Source organism: Salvelinus namaycush, chromosome 12 (genome assembly GCF_016432855.1).
Source record: "Salvelinus namaycush isolate Seneca chromosome 12, SaNama_1.0, whole genome shotgun sequence".
Lineage (NCBI taxonomy): Eukaryota > Metazoa > Chordata > Actinopteri > Salmoniformes > Salmonidae > Salvelinus > Salvelinus namaycush.
This window is the reverse complement of record NC_052318.1, coordinates 4,543,154-4,564,186: the sequence shown is the minus strand read 5'-3', so window position 1 is coordinate 4,564,186 and position 21,033 is coordinate 4,543,154. Positions and strand designations below refer to the sequence as shown.

General features: G+C 40.7%; 1 protein-coding gene and 1 pseudogene across 2 annotated transcripts in view; both read left to right on the top strand.

The window, feature by feature from the left end:
• The first annotated feature begins 512 nt into the window (after positions 1-512).
• Positions 513-21,033, top strand: part of LOC120056832 (P2X purinoceptor 1-like) — a 48,324-nt gene continuing 27,803 nt past the window's right edge. Inside the window, exons 1-2 of one of the 2 annotated variants that reach the window (XM_039005063.1) lie at positions 513-838; positions 13,749-13,893. In XM_039005063.1, coding sequence (XP_038860991.1) covers positions 651-838; positions 13,749-13,893 — 333 coding nt within the window. In that variant the 5' untranslated portion in view covers positions 513-650. The remainder of the gene's footprint in view (positions 839-13,748; positions 13,894-21,033) is intronic. The other variant, XM_039005062.1, reaches the window with a different exon arrangement.
• Positions 2,696-10,139, top strand: LOC120056397 (annotated as a pseudogene).

Below are 21,033 nucleotides of genomic sequence, written 5' to 3'. Positions count from 1 at the left end.
AAATAAATGGCATTACTGTATATAACATCTGTAATGAATAGCTAAAGACGCAGGAAACATAGTCCAAGTTCATTTAATTCATTCACATTAGTGGAATGTCATTGACAATTTAATTGTGTGTTGAACAACAACAACAAAACCATCCAATATACATTTGGGGAGCTGTTGTTTTAGCCTAAGTTTAGGTCAAGCGTGTCCCTGCTATCTCTGTACACCAGGAAGACAGTGTCACAGGGGGATGGTGTGAGAAGGATGTCTGTGACAGATGGTGAATGATCTGATCAGTGGCTCACTGTAGTCATTATTTGCTTTAAAGGACTGGGGACCAATGACACCTTGGTTTACGGCAAGATTCAATAGTATTTGTTTGTTTTGGAGTGAGGGAAGAAGAGAGAGAGAGAGAGGGAGGGAGAGGGAAGAAGAGAGAAAGAGAAAGAGATATGCTAGGTTAGTGAATGAGGAAGTGTGAGAGAGGGAAGGGTGCCAGGGACCGCCTGTGAGGAGAGAGAAAGAGAGAGAGAGAGAGAGAGAGACAGTCAGAGACAAAGAGAGGGAGAGAGGGAGGGAGAAAGTCCAACACTGCTACTGAAACGTGTCAGCTGTTGGTTAAGGGAGGCTGAAGAAGGGAGGTAGAGAGAGAGAGAGAGAGTATGTATACCAGCGGGGTTGAGAGACCTTCCTCTCACCAGCGGAGCAGCAAGATGAAGAGTTTCATCACAAACACCCTCTCTGACTTCTTCTTCGAGTACGAGACCCCCCGTCAGGTGCTGGTACGGAGCAGAAGGGTGGGGGTCGTGTGCCGATTGATCCAGCTGGGGGTCCTGGCTTACATCATCGGGTAAGCCCTCCTCCCCTTTAAAGAATTCTACAAACTTAGAGTGGACTGCATGTAGAGGTAGTGTTAGAGCTTGTCTGTTGACATCATGTTTCAGCATGTCTATGGCTAAGAAATTCCTCAACTGCAAAATCCATGACCCAGCTTTTCTGGCTTGTTTTCATGGCTTGTTACATGACTTGGGGTAAATGGCAATCTTCACGAAGTACAACACTACTGTTAATTAATCAAGAGACCTCTAACAAAATCAAGGTGTGATATTTAAGGGTGATGACTTTATATTGCAATTTGGCAACAAAAAAAATTGCATACAGGAGGGATGTATGTATGGTATGGAACTCTCTTGTGGATGAATGACATCAGGACGAATTCAGGTTTGATAATTATGTGTGATGAGTCTAATGACTTACTCTAAACGCAAACAGAAACAATATATTTTTTTGCGTACAGGATGAATGGATGTAAACAGGAACTATCTTATCTTACTATCTTACACTGAAAAAAATGTAAACGCAACATGTCAACTGTTTCATGTTTCATTCAAAAATGTTTGCACAAATTTGTTTACATTCCTATTAGTGAGTGTTTCTCCTTTGCCAAGATAATCCATCGACCTAACAGGTGTGGCATATCGAGAAGCTGATTAAACAGCATAATCGTTACACAGGTGCACCTTGTGCTGGGGACAATAAACGGCCACTTTAAAATGTGCAGTTTTGTCACAAAACACAATGCCACAGATGTCTCAAGTTTTGAGGGAGCGTTCAATTGGCATGCTGACTGCAGGAATGTCCACCAGAGCTGTTGCCAGATAATTTAATATTTTTCTCTACCATAAGCTGCCTCCAACGTCTATTTTGGAGAATTTGGCATTACGTCCAACCGGCCTCACAACCACAGACCATGTGTAACCACGCCAACCCAAGACCTCCATATCTGGCTTCTTCACCTGCGGGGGGGGGGGGGGATTTCTGTCTGTAATAAAGCCCTTTTGTTCGGAAAAACTCATTCTGATTGGCTGCACTCCTGTCCATTCATGTAAAATCCATAGATTAGGGCCTCATTTATTTATTTCAATTGACTGATTTCCTTATATTGAACTGTAACTAAGTAAAATCTTTGAAATTGTTGCATGTTGCGTTTATATTTTTAGTTGTTAAGTATATTTATCTGGAGAAATAGATGATGTAACAACAGCTTTGAGATCATATGTTTCTTTGATGAGTATGTTGGCCAAAATCCATCTCCCACTGCCTGCCACTGGGCTTCCTCTCACTACCATATTTGGTAGTGAATGGAGACATTAATTAAGCAGATGTTTCACATTTATACATCCGGTGAAATATCTGTCTCATTGTTCTATCTGTGGTAATGCCCTTTCCAGCTCATAGAGATTCGTGTCAAGACAACATAACTGCATTTTGGGCAACTTGCTCAGATAGATAGTCACATTGGACCAAACCTCTTAGCTTGCAAACTTGCTACCACATGTAGGTTTGCAAATAGTATGATGATTCATGGAGGACGAATTCATTCTTTGGAAAAGAACAGTGCTTTTTCATTTTGTACTTTGTATATTTATTGTTGTACGTTCTATCTTAATGGAGACAGACTGTGTTATGTCTCAACAAAACAAATTACTTAACACTTGTTAACACTTTCTGTGTGTGCATGCCTGCATGTGTATTCTGTCTGTATACATCTTCAGGTAGCCAGACTTTAGGACCTACAGGATGTGAACAGGCTTTGGCTCACACAGATAACAATCAAACTTGGGTACACACAAAGCTGCGTGATTTTCCTTCTTTGGAGAAGGCCGGAAAGTCAAGTGACAATACACATCAGAGAAACGTACAGGACATGCACTCAGCTCTGCAGATTAAGTCATACCAGAATTATAGCCCCTCAGATGTTTGTTCTTCCTACAGTGTCACATCAAAGTGACCTCAGAGATGTACATTTCTTGGGACATTTTCAGGACAGGTTTCTCAGAGAGAGTCCACACAACGGTTTCTAGAACAACAAGCTTTACCTTTTATAAGGTGACAGGACATTGTTGTTATGATGCTAATCAGGGTTCATCTTTCTCTTTATCATTGGTCCTAAATCCTCTTTTATCAGGGGCGAAATTCCAAACCACATTCAAGGTTGAACGTTTTCACCACCAAAAAAATGCTGAAAAGTTTTCTTTGACTATAAAGTAAAAGTTTAATGGGTTTGTCCCTGAAAGTTAGGTGGTTATCTCCAGTGTCTGTTGATATTAGTGAGTGACCCCTGAACACAACAGTTATTCTGTCAGCGTGAAACCGTTTCCCACCTCCCCTCCATCCTCTCTCCCTTCCTCCCTCCCCTCCATCCTCTCTCCCTTCCTCCCTCCCCTCCATCCTCTCTCCCTTCCTCCCTCCCCTCCATCCTCTCTCCCTTCCCACCTCCCCTCCATCCTCTCTCCCTTCCTCCCTCCCCTCCATCCTCTCTCCCTTCCTCCCTCCCCTCCATCCTCTCTCCCTTCCTCCCTCCCCTCCATCCTCTCTCCCTTCCTCCCTCCCCTCCATCCTCTCTCCCTTCCTCCCTCCCCTCCATCCTCTCTCCCTTCCTCCCTCCCCTCCATCCTCTCTCCCTTCCTCCCTCCCCTCCATCCTCTCTCCCTTCCTCCCTCCCCTCTATCCTCTCTCCTTCCTCCCTCCCCTCCATCCTCTCTCCCTTCCCCCCTCCCCTCCATCCTCTCTCCCTTCCTCCCTCCCCTCCATCCTCTCTCCCTTCCTCCCTCCCCTCCATCCTCTCTCCCTTCCTCCCTCCCCTCCATCCTCTCTCCCTTCCTCCCTCCATCTTGATGCTTGATGCTAATAGTTTATTGCTTTATACCTCCTTTATATAACACCAGAGATGTTATATAATGTTATATACAGCCTCATCCTTTAACATACACTACCGTTCAAAGTTTGGGGTCACTTAGAAATGTCCTTGTTTTTGAAAGAAAAGCACACTTTCTGTCCATTAAAATAACATCAAATTGATCAGAAATACAGTGTAGACACTATTAATGTTATAAATGACTATTGTAGCTGGAAACGGCGGATTTAAAAAAAAATGGAATATCTACATAGGTGTACAGAGGCCAATTATCAGCAACCATCACTCCTGTGTTCCAATGGCACATTGTGTTAGCTAATCCAAGTTTATTACTTTAAAAGGCTATTTGATCATTAGAAAACCCGTTTGCAATTATGTTAGCACAGCTGAAAACTGTGTGCTGATTAAAGAAGCAATTAAACTGGCCTTCTTTAGACTAGTTGAGTAACTGGAGTATCAGCATTTGTGGGTTCGATTACAGCCTCAAAATGGCCAGAAACAAATAACTTTCTTCTGAAACTCATCAGTATATTCTTGTTATAAGAAATGAAGGCTATTCCATGCGAGAAATTGCCAAGAAACTGAAGATCTTATACAACGCTGTGTACTACTCCCTTCACAGAACAGAGCAAACTGGCTCTAACCAGAATAGGAAGACAATTGGGAGGCGCCAGTGCACAACTGAGCAAGAGGACAAGTACATTAGAGTGTCTAGTTTGAGAAACAGACGCCTCACAAGTCCTCAACTGGCAGCTTCATTAAATCGTACCCGCAAAACACCAGTCTCAACGTCAACAGTGAAGAGGCGACTCCGGGATGCTGGCCTTCTAGGCAGGTCCTTTTACAGCTGCACCATCGAGAGCGTCCTGACGGGTTGCTTCACTGCCTTGTATGGCAACTGCTCGGTCTTCGACCGCAAGGCACTACAGAGGGTAGTTCGTACGGCCCAATACATCACCGGGGCCAAGCTACCTGCCATCCAGGACCTCTATACCAGGCGGTGTCAGAGGAAGGCCCTAAAAATTGCCAAAGACTCCAGCCACCCCAGTCATAGACTGTTCTCTCTGCTACCGCACGGTAAGCAGTACCGGAGCTCCAAGTCTAGGTCCAAGAGGCTTGATTTGGGATTTGGATTTACTTTTGGGTATGTCTAAATTTTGCCATTATATTTAAGAGGTTTTAAGATATCAGATGTTTTGTTTATAAAAACTTTGCTGCAATGACACAATTATCTTAGTTATCTACGTACCTCATTCCTAGCTTTTAGCATGTGCACATAGTAAGTACACCATCATGCTTTTTTCAGATTCCAAAATGATTCTTTAGTTGTGGACATTACATCACCACACTCCCTCTCTTCTTTAGTTGTGGACATTACATCACCACACTCCCTCTCTTGATCTTGGTCCTCGTCTTTGTAAGTCACCTTGATTTAGTACCTGTGTGTTTTATCAGTTTCTTTATGAAAATATTTAGTGAACTCCATGACAGTAACTAAAGCAAGGGGCTATAGCAGTGCGCAAGTAGACTACAAATACATGCTGGGCTCACAAAGTGCCCTGAGCTCACGAAGTGAGCCTACTGGAGAGCTACTGGAGTGAAGTTGTAGTGGGCCTACACTCCTGCCTTTGGGAATCTAGCTCTGCACTCCTCGCTCCGCTCACTCATATACTCTAGCTCTGCACCAGATTCCCAAAGGGAATCATATACTCTAGCTCTGCACTAGATTCCCAAAGGGAATCATATACTCTAGCTCTGCACTAGATTCCCAAAGGGAATCATATACTCTAGCTCTGCACTAGATTCCCAAAGGGAATCATATACTCTAGCTCTGCACTAGATTCCCAAAGGGAATCATATACTCTAGCTCTGCACTAGATTCCCAAAGGGAATCATATACTCTAGCTCTGCACTAGATTCCCAAAGGGAATCATATACTCTAGCTCTGCACTAGATTCTCAAAGGGAATCATATACTCTAGCTCTGCACTAGATTCCCAAAGGGAATCATATACTCTAGCTCTGCACTAGATTCCCAAAGGGAATCATATACTCTAGCTCTGCACTAGATTCCCAAAGGGAATCATATACTTCCTATGATCCGATAAATGGTTGATTTAGGTGCAATCTTACTGGCAGAAATATCCTCGTCTGTGAAGCCCTTTTTGTGCAAAGCAATGATGACGGCACGTGTTTCCTTGCAGGTAACCATGGTTGACAGAGGAAGAACAATGATTCCAAGCACCACCCTCCTTTTGAAGCTTCCAGTCTGTTATTCGAACTCAATCAGCATGACAGTGATCTCCAGCCTTGTCCTCGTCAACACTCACACATGTGTTAACGAGAGAATCACTGACATGATGTCATCTGGTCCTTTTGTGGCAGGGCTAAAATGCAGTGGAAATGTTTTTGGGGGATTCAGTTCATTTGCATGGCAAAGAGGGACTTTGCAATTAATTGCAATTCATCCGCGTCATCTGACCCCTTCCGTCATTATACAAACAGACAGCTAGGATGGTCAGAGGTAGATGTGAAAATGTCTTGAGCAGTGGGTGTTGACAGAAGACCTCATCAGTAATCACTGTTCAAATGGAAAGGTTGACATATCGACAATGTTTGATGGAACTTGCAACACCTGTGTTTGTTAAAGATGTTAGAGATAAGTTGAAGTCCTAGCATTCTCAAAGGTTAAAACAGGTAATTGTGACTTAGGATAGTCTGTGATGACATTCCTTTACCTTTCATTGCCAGTATCCAATATCAAAGGCCTAGCTGTCTTTATGTATGATGGACAGTTCTGTTAGGGTCTAGCTGTCTTTATGTATGATGGACAGTTATGTTAGGGTCTAGCTGTCTTTATGTATAATAGACAGTTCTGTTAGGGTCTAGCTGTCTTTATGTATAATAGACAGTTCTGTTAGGGTCTAGCTGTCTTTATGTATAATAGACAGTTCTGTTAGGGTCTAGCTGTCTTTATGTATGATGGACAGTTCTGTTAGGGTCTAGCTGTCTTTATGTATAATAGATAGTTATGTTAGGGTCTAGCTGTCTTTATGTATAATAGACAGTTCTGTTAGGGTCTAGCTGTCTTTATGTATAATAGATAGTTATGTTAGGGTCTAGCTGTCTTTATGTATAATAGACAGTTCTGTTAGGGTCTAGCTATCTTTATGTATAATAGACAGTTCTGTTAGGGTCTAGCTGTCTTTGTGTATAATAGACAGTTCTGTTAGGGTCTAGCTGTCTTTATGTATAATAGACAGTTCTGTTAGGGTCTAGCTGTCTTTATGTATAATAGACAGTTCTGTTAGGGTCTAGCTGTCTTTATGTATAATATACAGTTCTGTTAGGGTCTAGCTGTCTTTATGTATAATATACAGTTATGTTAGGGTCTAGCTGTCTTTATGTATAATAGACAGTTCTGTTAGGGTCTAGCTGTCTTTATGTATAATAGACAGTTCTGTTAGGGTCTAGCTGTCTTTATGTATAATATACAGTTCTGTTAGGGTCTAGCTATCTTTATGTATAATAGACAGTTCTGTTAGGGTCTAGCTGTCTTTATGTATGATGGACAGTTCTGTTAGGGTCTAGCTGTCTTTATGTATAATAGACAGTTCTGTTAGGGTCTAGCTATCTTTATGTATGATGGACAGTTCTGTTAGGGTCTAGCTGTCTTTATGTATAATAGACAGTTCTGTTAGGGTCTAGCTGTCTTTATGTATGATGGACAGTTCTGTTAGGGTCTAGCTGTCTTTATGTATGATGGACAGTTCTGTTAGGGTCTAGCTGTCTTTATGTATGATGGACAGTTATGTTAGGGTCTAGCTGTCTTTATGTATAATAGACAGTTCTGTTAGGGTCTAGCTGTCTTTATGTATAATAGACAGTTCTGTTAGGGTCTAGCTGTCTTTGTGTATAATAGACAGTTCTGTTAGGGTCTAGCTGTCTTTATGTATAATAGACAGTTCTGTTAGGGTCTAGCTGTCTTTATGTATAATAGACAGTTCTGTTAGGGTCTAGCTGTCTTTATGTATAATAGATAGTTATGTTAGGGTCTAGCTGTCTTTATGTATAATAGATAGTTATGTTAGGGTCTAGCTGTCTTTATGTATAATAGACAGTTCTGTTAGGGTCTAGCTGTCTTTATGTATAATAGATAGTTATGTTAGGGTCTAGCTGTCTTTATGTATGATGGACAGTTCTGTTAGGGTCTAGCTGTCTTTATGTATGATGGATAGTTCTGTTAGGGTCTAGCTGTCTTTATGTATAATATACAGTTATGTTAGGGTCTAGCTGTCTTTATGTATAATAGACAGTTCTGTTAGGGTCTAGCTGTCTTTATGTATAATATACAGTTCTGTTAGGGTCTAGCTGTCTTTATGTATAATATACAGTTCTGTTAGGGTCTAGCTGTCTTTATGTATAATAGACAGTTCTGTTAGGGTCTAGCTGTCTTTATGTATAATAGATAGTTATGTTAGGGTCTAGCTGTCTTTATGTATGATGGACAGTTCTGTTAGGGTCTAGCTGTCTTTATGTATGATGGATAGTTCTGTTAGGGTCTAGCTGTCTTTATGTATAATATACAGTTATGTTAGGGTCTAGCTGTCTTTATGTATAATAGACAGTTCTGTTAGGGTCTAGCTGTCTTTATGTATAATATACAGTTCTGTTAGGGTCTAGCTGTCTTTATGTATAATATACAGTTCTGTTAGGGTCTAGCTGTCTTTATGTATAATATACAGTTCTGTTAGGGTCTAGCTGTCTTTATGTGTAATAGACAGTTCTGTTAGGGTCTAGCTGTCTTTATGTATAATAGACAGTTCTGTTAGGGTCTAGCTGTCTTTATGTGTAATAGACAGTTCTGTTAGGGTCTAGCTGTCTTTATGTATAATATACAGTTCTGTTAGGGTCTAGCTGTCTTTATGTATAATATACAGTTCTGTTAGGGTCTAGCTGTCTTTATGTGTAATAGACAGTTCTGTTAGGGTCTAGCTGTCTTTATGTATAATAGACAGTTCTGTTAGGGTCTAGCTGTCTTTATGTATAATATACAGTTCTGTTAGGGTCTAGCTGTCTTTATGTATAATATACAGTTCTGTTAGGGTCTAGCTGTCTTTATGTATAATAGACAGTTCTGTTAGGGTCTAGCTGTCTTTATGTATAATATACAGTTCTGTTAGGGTCTAGCTGTTTTGATGCATATTGGACTGTTAGGGTCAGAACGAGTGAATACATTTAACTGAATGAAGAACATAGACAGAATGCAATTATGAAGGTGTATTAAAACAGTATTGGAGGGATGGCCTGGTCTCCGACAGATGACACCTGGAGCCAGATGCCGGGATAGCAGAAGCTCTTTGATGGGCAGCTGGCATACCCCCAACAGCCCAACTCCAGTCCTCCAGTACCCCCAACAGTTCAACTCCAGTCCTCCAGTACCCCTAACAGTCCCTAACAGTTTGCTAGAGCTGCCCTGGTCAACTGTAAGTGCTGTTATACAATCTCAAATCTAAAAAGGCGGCACTCCTCACACCAGGTGCCTCCTCTTCCTCCACAACGACAAAGTGACACCACCAGGGAGCCAGACACGGGGCCAGGGCCTGCAGACCAGCCGGCTCCCCCAACAGCAGAGGTCTGTCTTCAGCAGGAGGACACAGACTGTGGACAGATCAATGGCAGAGTGGTGGTGAAGTCCAGCAGTGAGGCCCTGCTTAACACCAATACAGGGCGCTCCACCCTGCAGAAGCAACAGTCTCTCCCAGTTCGTCCTATCATTCTATTGGTCGCCAGAATCTCTGACCGAAATTCCTCAGGGGCCCCAATCATGACAGTGCGAGACAAGAGCCGATTGAACAAATTCAAATACCTTCTGTCCTGTCCTAACACCGAGGAGCTCCGGAAGCACAACTGGTCAGGCATTCCACGAGAAGTGAGGCCCATCACATGGAGGCTCCTCTCTGGTTACCTCCCAGCCAACATGGAGCGCAGAGACCTGGTGCTGAAGAGGAAGAGAGATGAGTACTTCGGCTTCCTTACCACTCCAGGACAGACGAGACTTACTAAGACACATATAGACAGATCCACATCTATATTCAGAGTACAAACCCGGCTAATTCCACTTTTCCAGCAGCCTGCGGTGCAAGAGGTGCTTGAGCAGGTCCTCTTCATCTGGGCTATCCGCCATCCAGCCAGTGGCTATGTCCAGAGAATCAACAACTTGGTCACTCCATTCATTGTGGTCTTCCTCTCCGAAATTGCTGAGGACGATGTGGAGATTTTTTGATGATCTGACACCCAGAGGAACATTGAGGATTCTGGTGCATGACTAAGCTGCTGGACGGTATACAGGACAACTACACTTTCTGCTCAGCCAGGGATTCAGAACAATGTGAAAGCTTTGGAAGAATTGGTCAGCAGAATCGATGAGGACATACACACATGATGTCAATCAAAGAGGCACTGAGTTTGAAGGTAGGTCTTGAAATACATCCACAGGTACACCTTCAATTGACTCAAATTATGTCAATTAGCCTATCAGAAGCTTCTAAAGCCATGACATCATTTTCTGGAATTTTCCAAGCTGTTTAAAGGCACAGTCAACTTAATGTATGTAAACTTCTGACCCACTGGAATTGTGATACAATGAATTATAAGTGAAATAATCTGTCTGTAAACAATTGTTGGACAAATTACTTGTGTCATGCACAAAGTAGATGTCCTAACCGACTTGCCAAAACTATGGTTTCTTAACAAGAAATTTGTGGAGTGGTTGAAAAACAAGTTTTAATGACTCCAACCTAAGTGTGTGTAAACTTCCGACTTCAACTGTATATTGCTTTGCAATTCTCAGGCTTAATGTTCACATTCAGATTAGTCACACTTTGAAGATTATGCATTGTCTATTTCCTCTTTCTGAAGAAATATACAAAGAATCCAGTGCAATCTAAATCGACAATCTGCCACACAATGTCACAACCATCTCTTCATATAGAGATAATGACTGTTGTACTCTTGTGGCTGAATGGAAGCAAGTCCCCGGGCCAATGTTCCAACATCTAGTGGAAAGCCTTCCCAGAAGAGTGGGGGCTGTTAGAGATAATATATTTGAGTTATTTTGTTTATCGTTTTTATCTAACAGAGTTGAGTGGTAAAAACTAGTCCTCATATTTGACCACTTTGTCCTCACTTGTTCTCTGCATGGCTATAGTGAGTCCACTAAATGGCCAGTCTGAATATCTACTGAAGAAATGGTACAGGAGGAGCCACAGCTGCTACTAATAGCCACTCTGTAGACCAGGAAAAGGTGCTTTATTTCAGGGATTATCTGTAGTGGTGCCATATTGAATCCCAATGCCTCAATGTGAATAAGATGAGAATAGGGACCTTGTGTTTTTAGATGGTGTATGATTGTGAAGTCCCCCCCCCCCCCCTTCTTTAAGTTAACACTTAGGAGACATGTTCAGTTCATCTGGATCTAGGTTATGTTTATCTCAACTGATTACTAGCAATATTGCTTTGTAATTTTCACATTCAGATTAGTCACACTTTGAAGATATTGCATTGTCTATTTCCTCTTTCTGAAGAAGTGCAATCTAATTTAACAATCTGCCACACAATGTCACAACCATCTCTTCATTTAGAGAAAATGACTGTTGTACTTCCCTGTTGTTTGTTTACAACAACATCTACTCTTGTTTACTATGTTTAACTTTAACGTTAATAACATTGAAGTGACAATTGTGTATATGAAGAATTCAAATGTTAAGATTTGTTCTTCTGTAAATGAACCTTTTATTAAGGAGGAATGTGTTTTGCCTAGCATCTGAGGGTTGTCTGCTCATGCCGATGTTGATATTCCAAGTTTTAGTAGCCCTCCCGAGTCCAGTGTAGTAGTAGTGTAATAAGGTAATAGTGGTGTAATAGTAGTGTGGTAGTAGTGTAATAGTACTGTAGTAGTACTGTAATAAGGTAATAGTGGTGTAATAGTAGTGTAGTAGTAGTGTAATAGTACTGTAGTAGTAGTGTAATAAGGTAATAGTGGTGTAATAGTAGTGTGGTAGTAGTGTAATAAGGTAATAGTGGTGTAATAGTAGTGTAGTAGTAGTGTAATAAGGTAATAGTGGTGTAATAGTAGTGTAGTAGTAGTGTAATAAGGTAATAGTGGTGTAATAGTAGTGTAGTAGTAGTGTAATAAGGTAATAGTGGTGTAATAGTAGTGTAGTAGTAGTGTAATAAGGTAATAGTGGTGTAATAGTAGTGTAGTAGTAGTGTAATAAGGTAATAGAGGCACAGTTTTGTAGCCCTCCCGAGTCCACAGTTACTTGATCTGTTGGAAACTGTGTTATCAACACAGACGTATTTCAAGTCTGTAACGATGTCTTTGTTATAAGCATTTTCTAATGCACTTTGACTAGCATAGACAATTGAAATGTTATCATTTGCCCTGTTTTGTTTGTACTTTGTGTTTCAATTTAAATATTGGGGTTATGTAGTAGCTTACCGGCTGTGACCTCACCTACAGTAGGTGACGTAAAGCAGGAATAGTAATTACATTTAAACAATGGATTGTGAATATTTATGTTGTTATTTCACCAACCTTCATAATCATTTCTCTGATATGGTATGAAAGATTTGACAATCATTATTTCGATTTTATCATTCTTGTATTGGCATTGAGGATCAGTTTGTGAAATTGACATGTGGATATGGCATTGAACAATATGGAGTACATTTGTTTTGTCAGGTTTTAGTGACCCAATGACCACCTAATTGAAGTTCAGTGTTTTAATAATCAGTACTAGGACAGTGAGCTGTGGTATTAGACCTGTAATGATATGAATTCACTTCATGATACTGAGGAAACAGAAGTGCCATAACTTCCCTACCAGTATTATTCTCATATTGGTTTTCAAGATCAACATGTAGTTCAATTAGGATTTGTCTGCAATTTAAATCATCTAATTTAATAATTCTGGGCTCCCAAATGGTGCAGCGGTCTAAGGCAGTGCATCTCAGTGCTAGAGGCATCACTACAGACCCTGTTTCGATTCCAGACCCTGGTTCGAATCGCCTGTCATCAGTTGCAACACTCACTACCGAGTTCCAAACTGCCTCTGGAAGCTTTCAGCACAAGAATTGGGAGTTTCATGAAATGGGTTTCCATGACCAAGCAGATGCACACAAGCCTAAGATCACCATGCTCAATGCCAAGCGTCGGCTGGAGTAGGGTTAAGCTCGACGCCATTGGACTCTGGAGCAGTGGAAATGCGTTCTCTGGAGTGATGAATCACGCTTCACCATCTGGCATTCCGACGGACTAATCTGGGTTTGGTGGATGCCAGGAGAATGCTACCTGCCCGAATGCATTGTGCCAACTGTAAAGTTTGGTGGAGGAGGAATAATGGTCTGGGGCTGTTTTTCATGATTCGGGCTAATCCCCTTAGTTCCAGTGAAGGGAAATCTTAACGCTACAGGATACAACGACATTCTAGATGATTCTGTGCTTCCAGCTTTGTGGAAACAGTTTGGGGAAGGCCCTTTCCTGTTTCAGCATGACAATGCCCCGTGCACAAAGCGAGGTCCTTACAGAAATGGTTTATCGAGATTGGTGTGTAAGAACTTGACTGGTCTTCACAGAGCCCTGACCTCAACCCCATCGAACAACTTTGGGATGAATTGGAACGCCGACTGCGTGCCAGGCCTAATCGCCCAACATCAGTGCCCCCCTCACTAATACTCTTGTGGCTGAATGGAAGCAAGTCCCAGGAGCAATGTTCCAACATCTAGTGGAAAGCCTTCCCAGAAGAGTGGAGGCTGTTATTGCAGCAAAGGGGGGACCAACTCCATATTAATGTCCATGATTTTTGAATGAGATGTTCAACAAGCAGGTGTCCAAACGCTGAAACGACTAGCATGAGTCTGGTTCCTCTCAAAGTTTCTGCCTTCCAGGGATTTTTTCCTTACCACTGTTCTTCTGCTTTTTAGGGTCTTACTGTAAACAACGACTGTTGGGGCTTTCTGAAAATGTTTGATTGACTGGTGGTATCCTCTGTCCTGTCCAGGTGGGTGTTCATCTATGAGAAAGGCTACCAGTCGTCAGACACGGCCGTGGGTTCTGTCTTGACTAAGATGAAGGGGGTGAGTTACACCAATGAGACCGGAGAGGAGAGGATCTGGGACGTGGCCGACTATGTCTTCCCTGTACAGGTGGGTCATTGGCTGAGTGTGGATCTACTAAGGTAGTATTGTTATAAGAAGGGCATTTTACTGAATGAATGAATGACATGAAAGGTCACCGATCTCTAGAACCTTTAGGAACTGAGCCTCACAGTACATCTACCAGTGTTCTGTAATAGTAGTGTAGTAGTGTAGTAGTTGTGTAATAGTAGTGTAGTAGTGTGGTAGTGTAATAGTTCTGTAATAGTTCTGTAATAGTAGTGTAATATTAGTGTAGTAGTTGTGTAATAGTAGTGTAGTAGTGTAATACTGTAATAGTAGTGTAATATTAGTGTAGTAGTGTAGTAGTTCTGTAATAGTAGTGTAATATTAGTGTAGTAGTGTAGTAGTTCTGTAATAGTAGTGTAGTAGTGTAATACTGTAATAGTAGTGTAATATTAGTGTGGTAGTGTAGTAGTTCTGTAATAGTAGTGTAATATTAGTGTAGTAGTGTAATACTGTAATAGTAGTGTAATAGTAGTGTAGTACTGGTGTAATGTTAGTGTAGTAGTGTAGTAGTAGTGTAATATTAGTGTAGTAGTGTAATACTGTAATAGTAGTGTAATAGTAGTGTAGTAGTGTAATATTAGTGTAGTAGTGTAATAGTAGTGTAGTAGTGTAATAGTAGTGTAATATTAGTGTAGTAGTGTAGTAGTAGTGTAATAAGGTAATAGTGGTGTAATAGTAGTGTAATAGTAGTGTAGTAGTGTAGTAAGGTAATATTAGTGTAGTAGTGTAGTACGGTAAACGTAGTGTAGTAGTGTAGTAAGGTAATAGTAGTGTGGTAGTGTAGTAAGGTAATAGTAGTGTGGTAGTGTAGTAAGGTAATAGTAGTGTGGTAGTGTAGTAAGGTAATAGTAGTGTAGTAGTGTAGTAAGGTAATAGTAGTGTGGTAGTGTAGTAAGGTAATAGTAGTGTAGTAGTGTAGTAAGGTAATAGTAGTGTAGTAGTGTAGTAACAGTATGTGCTGTAGTAAGGTGAACATAGTGTAGTAGTATTGTAATAGTAATGTAGCAAGGTAATAGTATTGTGATAGTAGTGTGGTAGTAGTGTTGTAGTTGTTTAGTGGTATTGTAGTAGTAGTGTAAACGTATTGTAATAGTAGTGTAGAAGTAGTTTAGTAGTAGTGTAATAGTAGTAGTGTAGTTGTGTAATAGTAGTAGTGTAGTAAGGCAAAAGTGGTGTAGTAGTATTGGAATAGTATTGTAGTAAGGCAATAGTATTGTAATAGTAATAGTATTGTGTAGTAGTAGTTTAGTAGTAGTGTAGTATTATTTTAGTAGTAGTGTAGTAGTGTAGACGTATTGTAATAGTTGTGTAGTAGTAGTGTAATAGTAGTAGTGTAGTAGTGTAATAGTAGTAGTGTAGTATTGTAATAGTAGTGTAGTATAAAGTACTACAGAGAGATTCATCTACGGAAGTCAGAAGACGTCTGACAGACTGACGAAGATAAAGATTACTGAGACAGGAGTTTAAAACACTCACCTCCTGATTCAACAAACAGGCGTGAGAGAGAGAAACTGTAACTTAACCTAACTTTCACCAGTGGTTCCTTTTGTACGCACCCTGATCCTGCTCACACGTTAGGCAAATACAGAGACAAACATGAGACTCTCTGTAAACAAAGTGACAGTCCGTTGTTTGCCCATGTCTAAGCCATAAAGAAAACACTACTGTGTGCTCTGAGAGGGGTGGCCACGGTTGGTCTATTTCATTCTGAACTGGTTGACTGAGGAGGAGGAGGGAGATCAATGCCAAACCGTAAGAAGATGATAAAACACATATCAAGATTATACAGTTTATGTCCGTATCTATTTACCTATAATATTCAAGGTATCTACCTGAAGATGACCTTGTCTGTTATAATGATATATGGTATTTGTTTATCTATTCGCGGTATCTACCTGAGTATCCCGGTGATTTCCAAAACAATTACATTGATACTGGTTTTATAGTATTTGATTCAGTGATTCAACGTTGTGTTACACCCAAAGGCATTTCTTTTCTAGACTATGAAAATAGGTCGTACATTGAGCATTTACAGTAGTATGAAAATAGGTCGTACATTGAGCATTTACAGTAGTATGAAAATAGGTCGTACATTGAACATTTACAGTAGTATGAAAATAGGTCGTACATTGAGCATTTACAGTAGTATGAAAATAGGTCGTACATTGAACATTTACAGTAGTATGAAAATAGGTCGTACATTGAGCATTTACAGTAGTATGGAAATAGGTCGTACATTGAGCATTTACAGTAGTATGAAAATAGGTCGTACATTGAGCATTTACAGTAGTATGAAAATAGGTCGTACATTGAGCATTTACAGTAGTATGAAAATAGGTCGTACATTGAGCATTTACAGTAGTATGGAAATAGGTCGTACATTGAGCATTTACAGTAGTATGAAAATAGGTCGTACATTGAGCATTTACAGTAGTATGAAAATAGGTCGTACATTGAGCATTTACAGTAGTATGAAAATAGGTCGTACATTGAGCATTTACAGTAGTATGAAAATAGGTCGTACATTGAGCATTTACAGTAGTATGAAAATAGGTCGTACATTGAGCATTTACAGTAGTATGAAAATAGGTCGTACATTGAGCATTTACAGTAGTATGGAAATAGGTCGTACATTGAGCATTTACAGTAGTATGAAAATAGGTCGTACATTGAGCATTTACAGTAGTATGGAAATAGGTCGTACATTGAACATTTACAGTAGTATGAAAATAGGTCGTACATTGAGCATTTACAGTAGTATGAAAATAGGTCGTACATTGAGCATTTACAGTAGTATGAAAATAGGTCGTACATTGAGCATTTACAGTAGTATGAAAATAGGTCGTACATTGAGCATTTACAGTAGTATGAAAATAGGTCGTACATTGAGCATTTACAGTAGTATGGAAATAGGTCGTACATTGAGCATTTACAGTAGTATGAAAATAGGTCGTACATTGAGCATTTACAGTAGTGTGAAAATAGGTCGTACATTGAACATTTACAGTAGTATAAAAATAGGTCGTACATTGAGCATTTACAGTAGTGTGAAAATAGGTCGTACATTGAGCATTTACAGTAGTATGAAAATAGGTCGTACATTGAGCATTTACAGTAGTATGGAAATAGGTCGTACATTGAGCATTTACAGTAGTATGAAAATAGGTCGTACATTGAACATTTACAGTAGTATAAAAATAGGTCGTACATTGAGCATTTACAGTAGTGTGAAAATAGGTCGTACATTGAGCATTTACAGTAGTATGAAAATAGGTCGTACATTGAGCATTTACAGTGGTATGAAAATAGGTCGTACATTGAGCATTTAGAGTATTAGTAGTTCAAATGGTATTGTACTATTGTAACTACACAGACATGTCTTAATTAGATTCATCCACAATTCAATTATACTGACCAACTGCATTGTCCATTAGCTGCCATTCTATAACATTGACAGGAATTTATGCTATCCCATCTGTCTCTTTGCATGATAATAACCACTTCTTCCCGATGTGGTCACAATCAGTGACTTAGGATCCAGTGACCGAAATGACTCAAGCATGTCATCCAGACTTGGGTTTATGTACTGTTTCATATCTTTCAAATACATTAGCCTGCCTTGAGTGTCAGACGGCCGAGGTTTGCATTTTGGAAAGCTTGGGCCAAGCTCACAAGCAAGTTTAATCAAGCTCGGCTAAATGATTTGAAATAGTATCTGAACCCAGGTCTGATGACATCTAATGCAGTTACCCAGGCAGGAAGGCGTCCTGTACCAGTCCTTATTAATGCAGGGCCACATGTACTGTGCTAGATATGGCCTCTACATATGAGTTAGTTTACATTGACATGAATGACATCATGGTCAAGACTAGGGAGAGGGCCAATAGAAGGAAAGCGGATAGCGAGGGTCATAGATATATTGTTACTAGAACGAGGAAGTGCCTAGACCAGGGCTATTTTACTGCACCCTCATGTTAATTCAGTCATTATATTTCTATGGGGAGGGCTATAGGTCTGTTACCATAACAACAGTGACAAAAGGTTTGTCATGTTGTAACAAATGTTACACATTTAGGCCAGTGAACTATCAAGTTAGTTGGGAACAGCCCAGTAGATAGAGAGGTAAGATTATGTATTTTTTCCAACTGACCAAGAAGGGTATGTCTGGTCTATGATCTTATGTTTATTATTTTTCATTGAATGCACTGTCAAATGCTGTATCTTTAAGTACCGGGGGGCTGATGGGAGAAAAGAGGTGTCAAATATCTGACCTGACGTCGTATTTTTCGAGTTCCCAGTTGTTTTGAACGCGGCATCTGTTTGTGACCTAGAATCGCAAGGTTCGAGAGAATTTAATCTGTAAAGTGTTTTTTTTTTTAGATCTCTGTTAGGCATCTGGAATAAGCGCAAAGCATTCCCGTTCCGGTGCGTCTCTCCAAACAGTGGATTGATTGATTGATTGATTATAGGCTTCCAAACGGAGTTGCTGAACAATTGAAAGAAACCGGTTTTAAGGGGGATGTCACGTCCTGACCATAGAGAGCCTTTATTTTCTATGTTGGAGTAGGTCAGGGCGTGACTGGGGGGGTTAGTCTAGTTTATATTTTCTATGTGGGGTTCTAGGTTGTTTTTTCTATGTTGGGGTTTTTGGTATGATTCCCAATTAGAGGCAGCTGGCTATCGTTGTCTCTAATTGGGGATCATATTTAAGTAGCATTTTTTCCACCTGTGGGTTATGGGATATTGTTTATGTTTTGAGGTAGTGTTGTAGTCACGGTTCGTTGTTTGTTAGTTTATTGTTTTGTCTTTGCTATAGTTTCACTTCTTTATTAAATTATGTGGAACTCAACATACGCTGCGCTTTGGTCCGTTTCTACGAACGATTGTGACAGGGGATCAGTTTTTATTTTTTGCGACGCCGATATTTCTGTCCTTTTTAAGGCTGGTGAAGTTCTTATTCTACTTGTCGTTCGCAACAATTGGATGTGCATTTCGCCACCTACTGTGGCGGGTGGATAATAACGATCCCAAAAAGGAAAATATTTGGGTTAAAATAAATAAAATATCATACAAACTATCAAAAAATATATTGCCTAAACAAAATCAACTTGCTTTTCTTTAAAAAAAACTAATTCTAATCAGGTCTCAACACAGGCGTAGAAGCCTCCTGTGAGGACGGGACATTTCCTAGCGACAATAGTCCTTGCTGTGCTTCTGCCGGGATGTCTTGGAGCCCCATAAACTTCTCAGCTGCAGATATAATTATATTCTGCTTCTTAGACTTCTTAGACAATTGTGCTGTACAGTTAATCACTGTGGCTATACAGTGCCTTCAGAAAGTATTCAGACCCCTTTGACTTTTTCCCACGTTTTGTTAGGTTACAGCTTTATTCTAAATGTATTAAATGTTTTTTTTTACTCGTCAATCTACACACAATACCCCATAATGTCAAAGCAAAAACAGGTTTTAAGAAATGTTTGCTAATCTATAAAAATTTAAAAAACGGATCACATTTACTTAAGTATTCAGACCCTTTACTCAGTACTTTGTTGAAGCACCTTTGCCAGCAATTACAGCCTCAAGTTTTCTTGGGTATGACGTTACAAGCTTGGCACACCTGTATTTGGGGAGTTTCTCCCGTTCTTCTCTGCAGATCCTCTCAAGCTCTGTCAGGTTGTATGGTGAACATCTCTCTCCAAAGATGTTCGATCGGGTTCAAGTCCGGGCTCTGGCTGGGCCACTCAAGGACATTCAGAGACTTGTCCCGAAGCCACTCCTGCGTTGTCTTGGCTGTATGCTTAGAGTTGTTGTCCTGTTGGAAGGTGAACCTTCGTCCCAGTCTGAGGTCCTGAGCGCTCTGGAGCAGGTTTTCATCAATGATCTCTCTGTACTTTGCCCGTTCATCTTTCCCTCGATCCTGACTAGTCTCCCAGTCCCTGCCACTGAAAAACACCCCCACAGCATGATGCTGCCACCGCCATGCTTCACCGTAGGGATGGTGCAAGGTTTCCTCCAGACTTGACGCTTGGCATTCAGGCCAAAGAGTTCAATCTTGGTTTTATCAGACCAGAGAATGTTGTTTCTCATTGTCTGAGAGTCTTTAGGTGCCTTTTGGCAAACTCCAATTGGGCTGTCATGTGCCTTTTCCTGAGGAATGGCTTCCGTCTGGCCACTCTACCATAAAGGCCTGATTGATGGAGTGCTGCAGAGATGGTTGTCCTTCTGGAAGGTTCTCCCATCCCCACAGTGGATCTCTAGAGCTCTGTCAGAGTGACCATCGGGTTCTTGGTCACCTCCCTGACCAAGGCCCTTCTCCCCCGATTGCTAGGAAGAGTCTTGATGGTTCCAAACTTCTTCCATTTAAGAATGATGGAGATCACTGTGTTCTTGGGGACCTTCAATGCAGCAGAAATGTTTTGGTACCCTTCCCCAGATCTGTGCCTCGACACAATCCTGTCTCGGAGCTCTACGGACAATTCCTTTGACCTCATAGCTTGGTTTTTGCTCTGATATGCACTGTCAACTGTGGGACCTTATATAGACAGGTGTGTGTGCCTTCCCAAATCATGTCCAATCAATTGAATTTACCGCAGGTGGACTCCAATCAAGTTGTAGAAACATCTCAAGGATGATCAATGGAAACAGGATGCACCTGAGCTCAATTTTGAGTCTCATAGCAAAGGGTTTGAATACTTATGTAAATATTGTATTTATTTTAAAGAATTTAAAAAATGTCTAAAAACCTGTTTCCGCTTTGTCATTATGGGGTATTGTGTGTAGATTACTGAGGATTTTTATTGATTTAATCCATTTTCGAATAAGGCTGTAACGTAACAGATTGTGAAAAAAGTCAAGGGGTCTGAATACTTTCCGAAAGCACTGTAAATGCCCAAAAATACACCTTCTTCACATTGAGTGTATCCAGATCACCCGATTGACTTAAAACACTATCAACTGGTTGCAATGTGTCCACCTCCATATCTTCAACACTGCTGCCTCTTTCCTCTTCGACTCTCTTCACCGCCTCCACATAGGAGATCCGCTGTACAGCCCTGATCCTTCACACCTCAAACTCCTTCACCCTAACAGGGCACTCAAGGAAGTCCAGAGTATGATCCCCA